At 44.5% G+C, this 20,200-nt stretch overlaps 1 protein-coding gene across 8 annotated transcripts in view; it reads left to right on the top strand.

Annotated features, from left to right (window-relative positions):
- Window positions 1–20,200, top strand: part of DACH2 (dachshund family transcription factor 2) — an 839,221-nt gene that overhangs the window by 77,773 nt on the left and 741,248 nt on the right. Inside the window, exon 1 of one of the 8 annotated variants that reach the window (XM_085607802.1) lies at window positions 17,374–17,393. The exons of the other annotated variants lie outside the window; for them this stretch is intronic. Coding sequence (XP_085463928.1) covers window positions 17,377–17,393 — 17 coding nt within the window. The 5' untranslated portion in view covers window positions 17,374–17,376. Of the gene's footprint in view, window positions 1–17,373; window positions 17,394–20,200 lie in introns of those variants that run through there. 8 annotated transcript variants of the gene reach the window in all.

The raw sequence follows: 20,200 nt of genomic DNA, 5'->3' as shown, positions 1-20,200 counted from the left end.
TCTTCAGGTTGCTGTGAGGCCCGCCATGCCTGTTGATTGTCTCTTGGGCAATGATTTGGAGGACTCCCCTTGGGCTAAGGTGGAGAGAAAAGCGCATCTGGAAATGTTGGGTCTGCCTGAGTGGGTGTGTGCGACCACCCGGTCCATGTCAGTCAGTAAGGGTGTTGATGGGGGCCCGGAGCCTGAAAGTATGGCCCAGGTCCCAACCGTGAAGAGAAGAGGCAGGGGGCGCGGGAAACCGTCCCCCATCGTTCCCGCGGTCCAGGAGGGAGCAGACCCTGAGGGGGATGCCCTGGAACCGACAGGAGAACAAGTGGCCGAACTGGGAGACCTGCCCGAGCTGACCCATTGGCAGCAGGATGCTGGTCCCTCCAGGGAGGAATTTTGTGCTGAACAGAAAGTGTGCCCTTCTCTTGTGGGTATGAGGCAGCAGGCCTCAGCCCAAACGACAGGTGATCAGTCAGGATCACATTGGGTCTACTGGGAGAACGACCTCCTGTATAGCGAGCCTAAGGCTGCTGAACCTGGGTCAGCCCGTGTGCTGGTGGTACCCCAGCGCTTCAGAGCCTTCCTACTGGGGTTGGCTCATGACGTTCCGTTAGCTGGACATCTGGGGCAGGACAAGACCTATGACAGGCTTGTCACCCATTTTTATTGGCCCCAGATGAGAAGGGATTCAGATATCCATTGTAGGACCTGTCAAACTTGCCAGGCAAGTGGGAAAAGTGGGCGGAAGCAGAAGGCTCCCCTCCAACCTTTTCCCGTCGTCAGTACCCCCTTTGAGCGAGTGGGAATTGACATTGTGGGGCCACTGGACCCCAAGACAGCCATGGGCAACAGGTTTATCCTGGTCTTGGTGGACCATGCCACCCGGTACCCGGAAGCCATCCCTCTCCGAACAGTGACGGCCCCCGTGGTGGGACGGGCACTGATGGGGGTTTTCTCCCGCATGGGGTTCCCCCGAGAGGTGGTGTCAGACCGGGGCACCAACTTCATTTCGAATTATATGAAGTCTCTGTGGAAGGAGTGTGGGGTAACCTACAAGTTTACCACTCCTTACCACCCTCAAGGTAATGGGCTGGTTGAGAGATTCAACCGGACCCTAAAAGGCATGATCATGGGTCTTGAAGAACCAATGAGGCGTAAATGGGACGTCCTCTTGCCATGCCTGCTGTTTGCTTACCGTGAGGTGCCACAGAAGTCTCTAGGGTTCAGCCCCTTTGAGCTTTTGTATGGTCACCCGGTAAGAGGACCTTTGAGTCTGGTCAAAGAAGGCTGGGAGCAATCTCCCAGGAAACCTCCCCAGGATGTATATAGTTACATGCTGGCCTTTAGGAACCAGACTCGGCGCTTCAGAGATCTTGCTCAGGCAAATCTGGAGGCCAGCCAGGAAGAGATGAAGCGGTGGTACGATCAGAATGCCACTCTGGTTGAGCTTCGACCTGGTCAGAAAGTTTGGGTCATGGCCCCTGTGGAACCTTGTGCGCTCAAGGACAGGTGGACTGGACCGTTTGAGGTTGTGAAGAAGAAGAGCGATGTCACCTACTTGGTGGACTTGAAATCTCCCAGGAACCCCTTAAGGGTCCTGCATGTCAACCGGTTAAAGCCCCACTTAGAAAGGTCCGAAGTGGGCATGCTCCTTGCCACAGATGCTGGGATGGAGGAGGAGAGTGAGCCTCTTCCTGACCTCCTGTGTGCAAAAGAAAAAGATGGGTCAGTGGATGGTGTTGTCCTCTCTGACACACTGACCCCTGAGCAGCAGCAAGATTGTCGCCATCTGTTGGTACAATTCCCTGATCTGTTCTCCTTGATCCCTGGTGTCACGCAGTGGTGTGTCCATGATGTGGACACTGGGGACAGCACTCCTGTGAGGCACAAGACCTACAGGGTGACTGACAAGGTCAGAGCATACATCAAGGAGGAGGTCTCCAAGATGTTTGCCTTAGGGGTGGTTGAGTCCTCTAGCAGTCCTTGGGCCAGCCCAGTGGTCTTGGTCCCAAAGGCTGCAGCGCCTGGTGCTTCACCAGAACTTCGGTTCTGTGTGGATTACCGAGGACTCAATTCGGTCACCAAGACTGACGCGCACCCCATCCCCAGAGCTGATGAGCTCATCGATCGGTTGGGGGCTGCCCGGTACCTTAGTACGTTTGATCTAACGTCTGGGTACTGGCAGATCGCCTTGACTGATGGGGCAAAAGAGAGGTCTGCATTCTCCACACCAGATGGGCACTACCAGTTCCGTGTGATGCCCTTTGGGATGAAGAATGCCCCTGCCACATTCCAGAGGTTGGTTAACCAGGTATTGGCCGGACTGGAAGATTTCAGCGCCGCCTACCTGGACGATATAGCAGTGTTCAGCGCCAGCTGGGAGGAACACTTGCGCCACCTCCAGGAAGTGTTGTTGGCCCTGCGCAGAGCAGGCCTCACAATCAAGGCCAGTAAGTGCCAGATTGGGCAGGGTTCAGTGGTGTACTTGGGGCACCAAGTAGGGAGCGGCAAGGTGGCCCCCCTGCAACCCAAGATAGATACCATCCTGGCTTGGGAACCGCCCAAAACCCAGACTCAGGTGAGAGCCTTCTTGGGTCTCACGGGTTACTACAGGAGGTTTGTCAAGGGGTATGGCAACATTGTGCACCCCTTGACCTCGCTGACTTCCAGGAAGCAGCCGAGACTTGTGATCTGGACTGACGCCTGTCAGAACGCCTTTGACACCCTGAAAACTGCAATGTGTACCGCACCGGTCCTCCAGGCACCCGACTTTTCAAAAGAATTCATTGTCCAGACAGATGCTTCAGAGCATGGTGTGGGGGCTGTTCTAGCACAGATGAATGAGGAGGGCCGAGACTTACCTGTAGCCTTCATCAGCCGGAGGTTACTTCCCAGGGAACAAAGGTGGAGTGCGATAGAGCGTGAGGCATTTGCTGTGGTCTGGGCGCTGAAGAAGCTAAGACCCTACCTGTTTGGGACTCACTTCCGGGTTCAGACAGACCACAGGCCCCTCAGATGGTTAATGCAGATGAGGGGTGAGAACCCAAAGCTGTTGAGGTGGTCCATTTCCCTACAGGGGATGGACTTTACGGTGGAACACCGCCCTGGTACAGATCACGCCAATGCTGATGGTCTGTCCAGATTTTTCCGCCTTAGTGATGAGGACTCCCTGGGTGAAGGGTAGTTCTCCCCACATTTCAGCTGGAGGGGACACGTGTTAGACCTGGCATCATTGGCATGAGTCTCTCCTCCATTTTTTCTGTTTGCCTCCTCTGTTTACGATGTTTTTGCTGGATTATTGCTTTGGGCACTGTGCCACTGCTGATCAGTGCCACAGTGCAAGTGCTCCCTATGCTAAATTGTTACGTTGATTAGTGTTACCATGATTGGCTTGGTTGACTTACTGTTCAGACCCTAGTCTAGTGCACTGCGCGTGCCAAGGGCGTGTAAGTTAACTGCTGCTGGTGGGCTTGCAGCACTGGTTGTGCCACCCACAGAAGCAGCGTGCAAAATGTGTCTCAAGGCCTGCCACCGCGGCGCCTGCGTGCAGTCCCTGACTGCCATGTCGACTTGGTAAGGAAACCTACTTACCAGTCTCGAAACCTTCCCTTTGCCACATTTCAGACACCTCTATGGTAGGCCCTAGGGCAGGGTGCATTGTTGGTAAAAGGTAGGTCATGCCCTGATGTGTGTGGCATGACCTAATAGTGAATCACAGCCATTTTCGTTTTTCACTATTGAAGGGCTACCTGCCTCCAATAGGCCAGACTGGGCAGACTGATTATTAACTCCATTATAATCTATCTGACTCAGGGAGCATGGTAGCAAGTCGAGTTTAGTATCCCTGAACTCAGAATTTAATAACACACCCTTTAGGATGGATGGTTTTTAAATTCTATGTTTGAAAATAGCACTTTTAGAAAGTGGCTATTTTCTTGTCCAACTATCTACCGGTCTCTGCTGGTTTGGTGTGTGTGTCAGGGGCTGGGTGGCTCCAGAGGTCTGAGTGAGTCAGTGTGGGGTGAATGGGGCGTTTACACGTAGAGTGAGGGAAGAGTAGCCTGCCCTGCCTGACACAATACTGGCTCCGCCTCCTGCTGGGCGACTGATAGCCCTGCTCCTACCAGTGACAATACTGGCTCCGCCTCCTGCTGGGCGGCTGAGGACTCTGCCCTGCCCAGTGACTAGGCCAGGTGCCTCTGCCTGGCAACACCCACAACAAACCTGAGATGGTGGGAATCGCCCTGCTTGGACAAAGGGAACAAAGGGAAAAAGGGGTATAAGAGAAGGACCCCTGAACCAAGAACTCAGATCACTTCTGACAAGGAAACCTGTACCAAGGACAAGAAGCCTGCTGATCTAAGGACTTGCCTCCCCTTTCTGCCAGAGTGCTGTTTTGCTGTGGAGGAACCTGACAGCCGCTTCTTTATTTTTGCCAAGGAACAAGGAGAGAGGAACTTGGTGTGTACTCTCTGAACACTTGCTAGGAAATCTCCAAGGACTGGAAGAGTGCCAGTCTCCTGCTGAAGTCACAGGGCCAAAGGACTTCACCATTTGCTGAATTGCTGGAAAGTGTTGTTTCCAGTACACAAGGGAAAATCTGCAGTCCCGACGCCGCCGGGCCCGATCGACGCCAGCAGCAACGCCAGTGAGCAGTGGGTATCGGCCCCGGCTCCAAGTGACCCCGTCTCGACGCCGGTATCGACGCCAGTGAGGAGTGAGTATCGGCTCTACCTCCAAGCGACCCCGTCCCGACGCCGCTGCTGATCGCATCGACTCGACGCCCTTCACGACGCCGTGAGCGCTGCTCCGGCCCGACATCCCTCGACGCCGCTGCGGATTGACCCGACTCCGAGGCACGATCGACGCCGACCTCGACGCCGACATCTCGACGCCGTGGATCGTCGTTTTCTTCGTTTCTCAAGGTACTGTACTTGTGGGGTCTGTTGCGACTCCAGGCTTGACGTAGCGCTCCTCGCGGTCGACGCCGAACCTTGGGAATCTTGTAGACTCGACGTCGTGTGACTCCTGTGGGGGTTACATTGTTGCCAAAGAGCCGTGCTCAGAAGAATACTTTGCTAAAGAACTATTTGCCAAGAAGAAACCTTACTTGAACTATTATTTTTCCTTCCAAAGAGTATTTATTAAGACTGTGGTATATTTTTGTCGTTATTTGGTCTTGTGCTAAGCCTTATATAAAAATACTATTTTTATAATAACTTCTGTGTCGTGTCCATCTGTAGTGTATTCACTTTATTACTGTATGTGGTCATAAATGCTTAACACACTGCCTCTGAGATAAGCCTGTCTGCTCTGCCAAGCTACCAAGGGGGTAGCAGGGGTTATCTGAGTGTGTAATCCCCTTTCCCTGACTAGAGTTGGTAGGTCCCTATTTGTCAGAAGTGTATACCTCTGCCAACTAGAGACCGCCGGTTCTAACATAGGTATTGACCAGGCATTAATCCATTTGCAGACATAGCATTTCCAGTTAAAGAGAACTGGACAATCCTCGTGTGATCCTCAGTCTGTCTGTCAGTAGAGAAGGATTAAGCAATGATGCTTTGCCCACCTCTATCAATCTACGAAAATCAGCTTTGTATTCTAAGGACAAGCTTTACGTTCAGAAGAAACAACCACTTTGCTGTTAAAGGATCCGATCTAAAGGACTCTCTCGTCCTCCATGGGTGATGATTCTAATAATCGCACATTCTGGTTAAAATAAGGAGCCCGACATCTCTGATGGATTGCCATACTGCAGCCCTGCTAGCTCACCAATCGGTAAATGCCTTGAGGTGGCTAGGTTTGCTGTCTTGCACTTACTCACACATAGCCATCTCCAACATGCATTTGTCTCACGATTTGCCAGTGCTACCTTGTACAAGCAAAGAAACAAACCTAGGTTTATTGCATACAATTTATTTTTCTGTACAAAATCATCAAGCAATGGTAAAGGGACTTCACTGTGAGATACGAATCTTTAACAGGTGTCAAGTGCTTTTAGGCGAGCCCCCATAAGTGAATGATTCTTCTGAATGGGTGTGAAACATCAACATCTATGAGTTGACAACTGTAAGAGCCTGTTTTGCTACCATATCTTGTGATAGGGAACTGCACAACATGATATATCCTCTCTAAAACAGGTCATGTCTACTCGGTTGCAATTTTGTACTCACTGAAAAATTAACACAATTATGCTTGTTCCATGATAACACTCTCCTTAAAAGGATCTGAGTGAAAACAGTGTAAGTAGCAGCAAACATATTTAACAGAGATCAAGGTGTTTGCTGTACGGGAACTAGGACCATTTTGTGCAAATGTCACAGTCCTCAACTAGGAAGACGGCTTAGCACCTTAAAAAGTTTCCAGTTCATTGTTGTGGTGTAAAGCGTCTTCTTTGTCCCCCTTGGGTAAATTCTGTTGTACAGTGATACATACTCTTGTAAGTTTAACTGGAACATTTCTAGTGTGTTTGATCAGTGGCACTCTCAACATCTGCACTTTTTAGGTCTCGTGACGTAAGCAGCACATGCGCTGCTCTCGTCTTACGAGGCTTCTTGGAATCGATACGATTCCAGAAGCCTCGTCCTAGCTCTGCCTTCAGCTTTGATTCGCGCGCGTCATTTGACGTCGCAAATTATGCTAAAGACAGTGAAATGATTGCACTGAAGGCATGGCAATCATTGCTTGTTGCCACCCTGTCTCCTTTTAGCCATGCCCAGCGGGATTGGATCGCTTACCCGTGGCGTGACACAGTAGGTATATTATCAGCTTGCCGCACTTTTTTTTGGTAAACATGTTCAGAACAGCTGTTACACAGTGCGGCCCCCAATTCACGGCTGCCGGGCATTCTATGCTCTTTGCTGGCGCTGCCCGCATTCTCTGCTCTTTGCTGGCGCTGCCCATTCTCCTCCCCCTTTTCTAGCTGGCACACTCCCACTCCTCAGAATGCTACCTCCTCCCTCCTGCTTTAAATCCTGGGGTATTACTTTAATGGCCGCCGTGTAGTATACTCAGAACACAGTGAAAGGACGTTTGCACACCCGAGGACCTGATTGGCCGACGGACTTTGTATTTACAGGGGCCGGTCTATAGAGACAAACTAGTAGCTGACTTGGCGTGGTTTCTTCTGAGCTTGAATAAAAGGTGAGGAGTCCTCGGTGTGCACATCCAATATAACAATGTAAGTCCATTCACTCTGGCTAGGCAGGGCTAAAGACGGCTGTCCACACTTAGCAGCAAGTTAAGTAGTTAGCGATCAAGGGGATTTGCCGTTATGCTGGCCTCTGTCTCTTTGTAAGGCAAAGACTCTGTCTGCTGCCCTTCCTGTCCCCAGTCTAAAGTATGACTCTCTTCCAATATCCATCTCTCTTATCGTCTCCCCTTTCATATGTCTGCCTCGTTTCATATGGTATTGTCTCTCCTTCATGTCCATTTGTCTCCCTCCCTGTCTCTATCGCTCTCCCATTGTTTTTTTTCAGAACTTGAATGCCTGGCGTGGATTTCTATTCAACTTTGTCTCACCACTATGCTTGTTGTTTCCTTTCCTCAGTCATTGCTTCTGAGTCCTGTTTCTCATTGGTTGCAACCGCCCACCTCCTGTTGTTATTTGACCCCCTGCCCCTGTTGTTGCTTATCCTCCCATGTTTGTGTTTGCCTTGCGGCTCCCCACATGAAAAAGCACTATAACGCCTTGAACACTAGCCATATCATATCACTTTTTTCCGCCATAGTGTGCTGAATCACACAAAACATTGCTTCTAGGCATAGGCTTTACTCAAAATATGTTACCCACATATGTTACACAATATGTAACACATAGGTAAAAGACTTTGTCATTTGCATTGTCAATAGCGCTAACTCGCAAATGCGAGACATATTGCATTGCAAATGCTTGTATTTTTGTGTCCTCTATGTGGAGAACCTAGACGTTCATATTTGATCCCCATTTTATGTAGATCAAATATGAGAGTACACAAGGAATGCTTGATGTTTTTACAGAAGCTTTATATGAGAGAGACTTACTATGCAGTGATACATTTTATTAGTAGATCTCTAGCTATTATGAAAAGGTATGAGGTCCTTCTTTATGAGTTTACCTATTGGTCCTGTTATTATGCTGCTTTGATCGTCTTATGAAATATGTATCTCTGTTTTTAGCTGGGAAAAGTCTCTTTTTATTTATTTATATATCTATCTATACATTTTATGGCTCTTTGCTAAAAAAGATTTGTATTGATTGGCACCATTTTAAGGGGGCTGCTTGAAGAATAAATGTGTTTATAAAGAGTGCGGGCCCCACTAAATGAAGATGAGTTTAGGTGTTGGTTTGCAGAGTGTGTGACCTATTTGAAGTCACTAGGAAGCACTTGTCTTTTTGGAAGGATGAAAATGTTACAAGGCAAGTGGCGCATCCGAAATGAGGGTATGTTGAGAGGTTTTAAGTGGTTTCATATCACCAGGACACTACGTTTCTAAGCCTGAACTTATATTTTATAAATTATTCTTTTCATGTGTATTCATCCATTTGGTTCACTGGAAGACTATAGTGCCCAGAGTGTACTCATTTTTTAAAAATGATTATTTTTACAGAACACCCAGGACTGGAAACGTTTTGAGTAATCTACTACTCATGTATTTATCATGGAGAGATCCATTTTATTGTGACCGTAGAGCTATCCATTTTCCTTTGCAACCTCAGCTAGAGCTTGCCTGTGTCAAGTTAGATCTGGAAGATTCATTTTAGGGCCATGTTAAATGGTGGGTCCATTACGATTCTCATTGCGACTTCAGGAGAATCAATGTGTGTTGTGAAATCAAAAGTTTTAGTCTGTAATGTGAGAGAGCAGGAATCCAGTGTGAGCTAAGTGGCTGGGTCAAATTACAGAGGAGTGCAGTGCAGCATGACTTAAAAGAAGAAACCGTGTCTGTCATTTGACATGAAGGGTTATGTATGTGAAGTGACCTTGATTGTAGAGAGAAGGGAGAGTCTGTCAGTAGGCGTGAGATAGCACAGCACCACCTCCTCTTCAGTGCACCACCTCCTCATCAGTGCACCACCTCAGCACCAGTGCAGCACCACCTCCACACCAGCGCAGCACTACCTCCACACCAGTGCAGCACCACCTCCGCACCAGCGCAGCACCACCTCAGCACCAGTGCAGCACCACCTCCGCACCACCTCCACACCAGCGCAGCACCACCTCCGCACCAGGGCAGCACTAATGCAGGACCAGCATAGCACCTGCACAGTACAACCTCCTCAGCAGTGCGCCACCACTTGTGCAGCACCACCTCAGCACAATCTCCGCATCAGCACAGCACCATCTCCGCATCAGCACAGCACCACCTCTGCAATACTGCACCACCTCAGCACCAGTGCAGCACCACCTCAGCACCAGCGCAGCACTAATGCAGGACCAGCATAGCACCAGCACAGTACAACCTCCTCATCAGTGCACCACCACTAGTGCAGCACCACCTCAGCACAACCTACGCTTAAAGCACAGCACCATCTCGGCATCAGCACAGGACCACCTCCGCATTAGTGCATCACCACCACAGCAGAAGTTCAGCACCAATGCATCACCACTACAGCATCAGCGCAGCACAACCTCATCATGACTCAGCACCTTCTGAGCACCAGCTCAGCACCACCAAACACCATCTTAGCTTGACTCAGCACCATAGCATAACTCAGCACCACCTCAGTATCACTCAGCATCATCTCTGCACCAGCACACCACCACATCAGCATCACTCAGCACCACCTCAGTCTCCCTTCAGAATCTGGCCTCTGTTGATTCTCCCCTAGTCTCCGTCCGCTGCTCGTGTTGTAATTCAGGTACCTTTTCACAACCTCCATTGTCTCGTTGTTTATGTCCCGAACCCCTAAAAAAACACAAGCATTAAAAATGCAATAGGTCTCGCCTTTTATTAAGTTAAAGCCATTTGCTTTGCTATACAATACCATTAGCAAAGCAAATGGCTTTAACGTAATCAAAGGCGAGACCTATTGCATTTTCAATGCTTGTTGTCTCTGGTTCTCTTCTGCACTTGGAATAAAGAGACAACTGTTTACAAAGTGCCAAGCCTGGCTGGTATTTGTGTTATCATGCAAGAGTTGCAGGGAACTTGTTAGGTGGTAGTAGCTGAATCTAAAACAACGGCTTTGGAAAAAATGTGTCTTGTAAGTGTGCAAGTAAAAACATAGGTTAAGTCTGAAATTATGCATTGCCTAAGAGACAGCTGTCCTCATAAAATAATATTTTTTGAGTTTAGAAAATTGTTAAAATCACATTTAAAATAACAAATAACAAAAATAGGAAGTCACGTTTACTCTGAAAATCTGCAGCGGATAGCATTCAAAATGGTCCGCCAGCTTCGGATAGTTGTGAACATGGGTTGCAAGTGTTGTGAATGAGAATGATGTCACAAAATAATCCTAAACACACGGCTCATGGTATCGAAGGTGGCAACCAGTCTGTCTGATCTCTGCTGTTGTCTCTTTCCAATTATGAATTGGGTAGTTTTACAAAACTCTTTGAAGGGTTGCTAAAGTCTGTTTTCAAGCTAAAAGCCTATCCAGTTTAGGGACATAGGGATCATTCATGCAGTAGCTGCACCAACACAGCGATTGAGTGGCCCACTTCACTACAATTATGGGTTTTACTTACAATCCTTTGCGGTAAAATGGCCCAATTTCCTCGCTTTACATTAAGACCGAGTGCACCCATACTATACGTCTGATCCTATGCATCAAATTACCACCAGCAAAAAAATCAATTTTCTTTTTCAATGTGTTCCATTTGAATATGCTATCCAAGTGGCCAGGAACCACACTTCACGCCATACTTTCTAAAATGGTAACCATGTCCATATAGATCACCTTGTTTCTCCTTTGCTACTAAGGCAATCATAAGCACAGAAAACAGGCTTTGTCTGCAAAGCCTGACATTTTTGGTAAAACTTCTGCCCTAGGGGAGGAGTTGTTGTGGTTCATCTCTGTAACAACAATCAGCCTTTGTAAGTCTTCATTCCAGGGTAATGGCTGGTGAAATTGTTCTGGGTAGTTAAAATAAAATGAAATGAATTAAAGAACATGAAGGAGATCACGCAGAATGCTTTATTGCTTTTCTTTGAAGGCACAATAGCGCTGGTTTGTCTCGTTACTCATATATGAGCTGCTGATAGTTAGAAGTTACAGCTTTAAAAAGCAAGGATGTTTAATTAGACCCGTAAATCTGAAAATGTGCGAGTGCAACCCTATCTTAAGCAGAACACTGAAAATGCCAGGGGTCTCCCTGTTAGGAGTGCAACAGTAAACTGATTGTGCATCAAACAAGGGAGACACTAAGAAAAGAATGCAAGTAAACTCTTCAGTTCCAATATTGGATTTTGGGTGATGCCAGGGCTTTGGGTGATGATGAAGGATGACATCAACTGTGTATTAGCATGGAATAAACCACGCCCACACATAAAGAATGGGATCTTGAAAGTAACCTCAGAGTTCAAGGATCTTATAATTCATTCAATGTCTTCACACGCCTTGAATTCTCCAGCAACCTGCAATAATCCCATTAAATGCATTTGGGGTATTTTATTTCATATATTATCCCAGGGAAACAAAGAAAACTGGTACTTAGGCATTTTTGTGTTTTTCAAGTATGCATGGAAGCAAGTGCCTAAACAACAACTGGCTATTGTTCATGAATTCCAAGTTGTCCTAGCCATAGTTGATTATATAATCGTGTTAATAAGTATATTTCAACAAAAGGTGCGACATATTTGTCTCATATTTATAGCTGGGAGTCAGTTGGACCACAGTGATCAAATGAAAGTTAGCTGAACTTTTTTTTACACTTCCAGTGTATAATATATGCCAGAACATTTTTATAAAAAATACATTTGAGATGGGGAAACGGGTGAATCCTTAATCTACTCTATCAAGTTAAACATTTTTTAAACTTGTTTAACAGTTTGTACTTTATTATGTTTTTACTTCTCCTAAATATCTCGCTTGATTTTGTGTAACAAGGAGATTATATAGAAAAATACTACAATCCATATCTTCCCTCTCAGGCCCTGTAACGCACTACACACTGTTAGAAGAGGGCGCCTTCACATTTGTGCTACTAGGTGATATATTTTAAATGAAAAACTACCTTTGCCAAAATAGGATAAGGCAGCGCACAGAGCACCTGGATCTCAAGCACAGCTAAGCAGCTGAAAAAATAAAGTGTCATTTCGGGTTGGGGTCACATTTGTCAAAGAAAAACTAACAGAGGGATTTCTTTTGTCAACACAGAAGATGAGCACCATGATAAGGGCAAATTATACTCTCTGATCTACCCTTCTGTTATAGAAGTGACTGAAGATTAAAGCCTCAGTCTGGAATTTCATTACTTTCCGACATTTTTCATGCACAGCAGTGTTTGTAAAGAAAGAATGCTGCTAAGGAGGGGTCAGATTGTTTCATTAGACACAGCAGATTGTTTTTCTGAAATAGTTTCAACTTTGTAATCTTTATAATTTTGTACTAAAAAAATGTAAATCGACAACTCTTAACACACATTCGTACTTGCTCGTTTTGTGCAAGTATAAGCAATCTAGAATACCTTTGGACAGATAAAAATATAAATGGAAGCTTCTTACATACCAAATGTAAAATCTTCTGCATGAAAAAGGAACGCTTTATTATGGCAGTCATCGATGTATTACCCCATACATCAGGCTGCTAGTAGGTGTTGGTGTCTTTGGTTCCTTCTAGGCTATCACCAGGTGCTACCAACAATATAAGGGAGAGAGCAGAGCCATAAGCAAACATGATTCGTCGCTCACAGCTTCCTCCACAAGAATCTAAATTCACCAAACTTACAGCAAAAGTCCCATCTGCTGCATAGTTTTCAGACTTTAGCTAAAGTGTTCTACCAGCTCAAAGGGATAGCAAGGCATTACAATTGTTGCACACCTGGTGCATTGCCGTGCTTGACACTTTGAAAACTTTAGCTGGTCACCAGTCAACTGTTGATAGTTGTACTCAGGCATTTAAATATGTGGTCATTTTGTACATTTACTGTAAACATTTTCAGCTGATTCACTGGGGAAAAGCTTTTCTCTGCAGACAGGATTTAGGAAGAACAGTGTCAATAAAATGACCTACTGAGCTTTCATGTAAATCGTAATTTTTTACTAATTGTTAGTGAATAGAGTTTATAGAAGAATCTGCTGAATGTTTATAAGTTTTGCTCTTAAGAATCCTGTGTGTTTTTATAGCACCAGTAGCGGCCCGTGGAGCGAGTTCGGTGGGGCAGTGAGGCGGGGGAGGGGCAGAGTGGGGAAATGTAAACACCGGAATATGGATGAACGGAGGTAAGTACACATTTAAATAAATAAAACGAATTCCTTTGCGCGCGCTGCATCGCAAATTGAGATGCAGGGCGCGCAACGAAATTCGTTTTATTTATTTAAATGTGTACTTACCTTCGTTCATCCATATTGCGGTGATTACATTTTCCCACCCTGCCCCTACCCCGCCCCGCCTCACTGCCCCACCGAACTCTCTCCACAGACCGATACTGCTGAGAACCCTCTTGTTTTAACATGTGTTAAGAATCTCCAAGTAGCCACATAGTAACACCACTGGATGTATTGAATAATGTGCTTTCAATGTCATACATTTGGTACATTATTTGGTCAACCATGTCAAATAATTTGGTTAAGTTCTTTAACATGGACATATGTCAGTTCATCAACCATTACAAATGCAATAAATCCCCTCTTTAAAGTTTTCGAATTGATTCAAACCATTGAACTAACATCTTGACTCCGTAACGGTGACACATTTACAACTCATTTCAACCCTTGCTAATCTTTGTTTTCTTTTGTAATGAAATATTGTACCATATTAAATATTTTAACTATCATTTTATTTTTACAATGGGCGATGCCCTCTTTTATGCCCCCATCAGCTAAGCCCCTTCTCTGCTCCTTTTTTTTCCCCATAGAGTATTAGTTGGTATGCCCTGAATCCCATTCTTCTCTCATTTACAAATCTTTATTCCTAGTCGTTTTTGACTCTTTAGTTTCTGACACTGATAGAGATTCTTAGCTGTTCTGCCACAAAGGTTGAGGTATCCATGGGAGCAACAAGCAATCCTAGACTAGAGTCTGGAATCCAGACACACGCAACAAATGTTCTCCAGCATAGGACTGGAGTGTCTCAAGGACAGAGTAGGATATGTGCAGACCACACTTGTAAGTCTCATCTGTTTGTTGTTCATGTAAACAGAGGTTTAAAGAGCTTTTAGAGTTGTTTTACTCTGCACACTGTTATTACTTAAATACAGCAGAAGAAATAGCAGGTTTTTCGCTTTTTCCTGAATGACATATGATTGAGAAATTAAGGCACATGTAAAACATAATAATTTAGAACTCGGCTTATATTGCAGTGGTGTTAGGAACCTTGAGGGGGCCCTTGCAAAGTACATGGAGGGGGCCCCCTTTTCCTGGCACATCACCTATCACTTTTGCTGATGTGGCCCCATGGAGCTAGGGCACTGTAGAGGCTGGTGGGGTTTAAGATACGCCATTGGTATATTGCTATCATTGCATCTAAGATTTATAAATTCTTTCTGGGCAAAGACACACACTCTATTCTAAAAAACATGGATTTATCGAGGATATTACATTTTTGTAAATTCCAGACTTACATTTTGGTATTTATGTGTAAGTCACTTATGTGGCAAATGATCTGGAATGCCAATATGTCTTAATTTATTTCAGTGCCTTAGAATATCTAAATATATGTTTGTCAATGTGTTATGATAAAGGTGTAGCTGTTGCCAAGAGAGTAGTAAAGGTTTAATTGAGAAGCGAAAATTTTACTCTATTGATATATTCCTAAAATCGTAGGCCAGTAAAAAGGATGAATTAATGTTATTCCAAACTAGAGGAATGGACAAGGTTGGAGACACTTCTTTTTGATTGTGTTGGTTGGGGCATGGCACATGGAATACATCTGAAGAAGCAGCACATCAGATTCCAGAGAATTCACTTCCAATGCTTCGTGTCTTCATTGGTTTTGTGAAATGCTTTGCAGAGGCCTTTAAGTTTATCATGTTAAATGGATTCTTTGTTTGAAAGATAGTATAGCCTCTTTTCCATATGAGTTATTGTGATTAGATTATTCTGTTCCGGGCCTTTATGAAGCTTCACTTCAATATTCTGAAGCTGACTTCAAACCATAAAACAATCCTCCCGCAGTGATTTAAACTGTGTTAAATAGTGCCTTGTATCTAAGTTAACTTCAGGCTTGTGAATTGAAGAACCACATTCCAAAATCCCAGCTACTTTACTTCACAAATGTCATCTGTAATTATTTGACAGGATCATAGGACTGCCATTCAGCAGTGACACCATGATCAGCTTGGACCAGCTCTTGTATTAAGATTTTTATCTTAATAAGACAGCGCATGGCAACTCCTACCTTTGCAAAACAATTGGCGGCAACAGAGAATGAGCCATACTACCAGACTTATCAGGTGAAGAAAGGTAGCAAAAGTGAGCAGGTATCTGTTCTTTTGGGTTTGTCCATACTTATCCACTATTTACTTCCACCTACTCAAGAGCACCCATTATCTTTTGTCATGTGGTTTACGAATATTTAAGTACTGTAGCTAGTTTGCCATCACTCAGCATACTGCATAAATAAGCAACAAGCTCAACTCTTGTTTTAAATTGAAGCTCGCCAAAATGGAGGCACATTACATAATGGGCAAACTACAACTTTCTCTGCCTTGGGTCTAGACTGAGGCCAGCTACTTCCGCCAGAGACCTAACAGTTCATATAGATCAGACTCTTCCACTGTTTACTTAGATGGGTCACGGTGTAACCTTGTTTTTTTTCTCTTCACGTCATTGAAGTAATTTTACTTCTTCATGGCTTTACGCTACAAAGTAGAGACAGTAAACACAATCATAGATTACAATTTGATGTATGGGAGTATTACATAAGTATAGTCTCAACATGTACACACTGCAATTAATTGTTCATACGTGGACCTTTCTTCTGTTGAGTATTGACATGAATGAGCATGGCTCCCTGGTTCTAAGACCCCTGCGCTGGTCACTAGTCACCATGGGAATTCCTTTGTGTTGTGGATCAAGCAGCCTGTTCCACATCTAGGCTTCCATTCAATCCATACTGTCCTAAACCACACATTAGTTTCTCCTAGTCAAACGTGTTTGGTATTTAACAGTTCAGCAGAGCTCACAGTCGAACAGAACTCTGTGGGTCTTGGAGACCAGATATAGAACCCCCTACCTGCACATTCAAGGTCACAGAAAATCACCCAACCTTCTGGAAACTCATAAACTCCTGACTCCCATCCTATTGCAGTCTGGTTGAGGTTACCCGATGAAGTATTCAAAGTTAGTATGTTGAGGGGACTCTGGTGATAGGTACTGGGTGTCACAGACACCAGAAATTGAAGCCTAGACAGCCTGCAGACATTTACATGCAACATAAAAAAAAATTCTGTTGATTTTGTATATATGCGTCTAGATTTGGAGACTACCGTTTCTACATTTTCACAGCTTTTTAGGTATAATCTTTATTACAGAGGGGTTGGTTTAACCATTTTGTCAATCACAGCATGCATGCACGCTCAATTGAAATAAATTGATGAGTTTTTCAAGATATACAATTCAGTACATATGCTGAGCAAAATGGCTTCATGTCTCTGCAGTGGTTACATTTCTGACGCAGATGAGCTGAGCAGAGTCATCATTCAGAAACAAAAAAATAAACATGACTTTCTTTTTACGAGCACCAATGTGTAGCATTGATATTTTCTCACCTTATCTCTCAAGCTTCCCTACCAGCCAACGTCCCTATTCCTTCTGAAAACTGCAACACATTTGAGCCTAACATAAAAAAGAGATTATTGCTTGAGCTGAAGTATATTTTGTCCGGTAACAAGCATGGACATATCTCTTTACTTCAGCATTACTGCACGTGCCAATCAAATGTGGGTAGGAGTATCACGAGAGCAGATGCAGAGTGAAAAACCAAGCATCACACTAAATAAATAGTCTCCGGAGAGGATTAGGGCCTGTATTCCAAAGGCATCAACTCAGTGTTTGTACAAAAAAGTACACCTACTGACTCCTGTGATTTCCTTATATTGGGGGAAACATTTCTTGTGATAAGAGTTCTTTATGCTCTTCTGGCTTCTCACTGCTGATAGTTTACAGTCCTCCCTTGATATTTATGTTTTCTGACGTCTAATATTCGTCCATAAAAGTGATTGTTTCCTCAGTGATTTATTTTCCCATTTGCAAAATAGCTCAAAAAGATTTTCTTTTTTAAGATTACAAGGTTGGATGGAGATGTTCTCACAGAAAAGGTAAGAGTGCGATTTATATACAAGAATTATGTTTCCTTTGATTTTTGCATGACATGCCCCCTCCATTTTAATGCTTTTCAGCTGAACACCCAGAATGGTGTGTTGTGTTGGGGGTAAAGAGTTTGTTCCCAACCAGTGGTGTAGCAGGAGGCTGTGTCTTGCAAGAGTCACTTGACAGGCAGCCTCTTACTCCAAGACACGCCCACCTGAGCTGATGATACTGGCAAATTGAGTAATGGACAGTAAGAGTAATTGAGTCATAAATATTACTTTGGATTTGAAACAGCACTGTTTTTCTGCAATTTGACAAGAAAACTCAAGACTGAGGTCATCACATTCATTATTGAATGAGGCAATCGCAACTTTGTTTTCAAACATTTATGATGCTGCCCCTCTTTACCTAATGCATACGTAAATGGTTTACCTAGTTGAATGCTGCTCTTTAACAATGACTTTTACACTTCCAAAAGTGACACCACAAGAGTTGTAAAGGCAATGCTCTTTTGCCCATTATTACTTCCTGCACCATGGTGTACCTACATTGTCATCTATCAGCGCACTGGAATGTGATAATTTAGAGTAAATAATTCGTATTTTGAGTAGCTCTTCGATCTACCACTAGCAAACGAGCAAGTAGTGTAGTAAAGTAAAATGTGTTATTTACATGCAGTTGTAACATGATGCGAGAGACACAAATTGAAGATGTGTGCATGTTGAATGTACTCACATGTTTCCATTAAGTTGCATGTGCAATGGTTATAGGCATTATTCACATTTAGTATACCATGGCCAGTGCCTGGAAAATAATTCCAGATAGAAAAGTTAGCATGATTCAGGTGATTAACTGCACCACTGAAGAGCTTGGTAAGGGCAGAAAATGGCCCTTGAAAGTAGGCAATCTTAACATTGCTCCAGAGGAATCCTGCAGGCCCTCGCTGTGGTTTACGGCACCTCTTGAACTAAGGGCTCAAACGTTTGCAAAAGGCAGCACTAAAACAAAGATGAATGCACCCACAAATCCACGAGGTCTTTGTCCATTAGTCAAAGTAACATGTACAGCTTGGTTAGACAGATCATTTGTAAGCCCTTTGTGTGATTAGTACAGAAACATATTAAATGTGCATTGAAGGCTTGCTGTGACTTACGCATCAATCATTCACTTGGAGTCCTTGCTGCACACAATATATTGGCCGGCCTGTGTTGCTTTACCTGTTTAGTAGCTCCACGGCATGCTTCGGCTCTTTTCCATTAAAAACAGCTTTTCTGGTTATACATCCACTTGTAACCTCTCTCCTGCTTGCCACATAGCTTATCATGGGTGCACGCCAGTCCAGATACCATATAGATGCTACTGGGAAGTGGCTGAGCAGTGGCCATGGTCAATGTAACTGGTGACAATACCTACATAGTCATATCTTTCTAGGCGTCCTCAACAAATACCAATGTCTTCTGCAGGTTTCCAGCTCTCTTAGTCTTGCACCCGGACGACCCAGGAGTAACATTTGCTGGAAGTGTGGGACAGGGCTTGGAACACCCAATATTAAGGGAAGCCTTTCTATGGACATGACGTTGCCATGTCTGCTGATGTTGCAGTGTATGGAGGATCCACGGGTCTAGGGTTGCAGTACAGAAGGTTTGCAGTCATAACTTTCTAAGCGTAGGCTCCTGCCTTCTGTGAATTAGAAGTCAGAGATAATTCTCCAATGTGCAAAAACATAAGTCTGCCCATTGGAGATCCACGGCGCTCTGCTAACTGCTCTTTTCATCCACCATAACCCCACACTGTGAAAATCTACAAGTGTACAATATAAATGTGTTAAAATAGCATCTCTGCATTGTGCTGTTAAGGACTGCTGTCCACCACAAGAATAACCTTTACGGAATCAGGTCTCCACACGTGATACTATTCCACGCACAGCACTTCATGTTTAGCTCAGAAGCCTAGCAGTGGAAGCATACATGTTATCCATTCCAAAAATAACGAGACCGAAAGGTTCTTATTGTGTGCAAGGGGCGGACCCAATTCCCACTCTAAGTTCAAGTGTGTTGCCAACAGCCAATTAAGCTGTACGTGGTGAGACTTAAAAATGAGGACTAGCTCTTCCTTCTATGGTAGGATTACTCCTTCTGTGGGGAAGTAAAATGTAAGGCGGCCATTGTCTTCTTCAGATCTTACAGCATACACTGACTATGTTAAATGGTACGAGCCTAAGGACTAAAGCTGTGCGATTTTGTAGCATATCAATTATCCCTCATTTATGTCCTTCCTTTTGGGTAATGCATGGCAGGTTTACAAACAAGCTGTGTGTAGTTCAGCCATGGAAACTCAAGGGAAGTCTTTTATAAACATGGCTGGATCATGAGCTAAAATTCCGGACAGAAGGAATAGCTGGTTGAACTCTTACCTCAAGTTGAAGAGAACATACGTGCTGCAGACATGGCATCATGGAAGTCATGTTGAGGAGAAACAACCTCCTGTGGATGTCCCAGAGAATTGTGAATGAAGCTTTATGATATGAATAGTGTTGGGTGGATATTAGTACTTAATATGGTGGGCCAGGTGTGATTCGGATATGAATTCACAGTCCTTCACCATCTTATAGCTGTTGGGGTACATCAATAAACTAATTTAGATCTGTGCAATATAGATTGAAATCATATGTGTGGTGTGTAATGCCTTTCATTTGGTAGATGTAAATGGGATTGGACACATTAAGGATGTAAACAAACGCCTTATCATGTTTGATTTGCTGCTAAATAACATAATTTGAGCACAGTACCCTGAATCATTTGCTTTACTTGCACAG

Source organism: Triturus cristatus, chromosome 5_2 (genome assembly GCF_964204655.1).
Source record: "Triturus cristatus chromosome 5_2, aTriCri1.1, whole genome shotgun sequence".
Classification (NCBI taxonomy): domain Eukaryota; kingdom Metazoa; phylum Chordata; class Amphibia; order Caudata; family Salamandridae; genus Triturus; species Triturus cristatus.
This window is presented reverse-complemented; position numbering and strand designations above follow the sequence as displayed.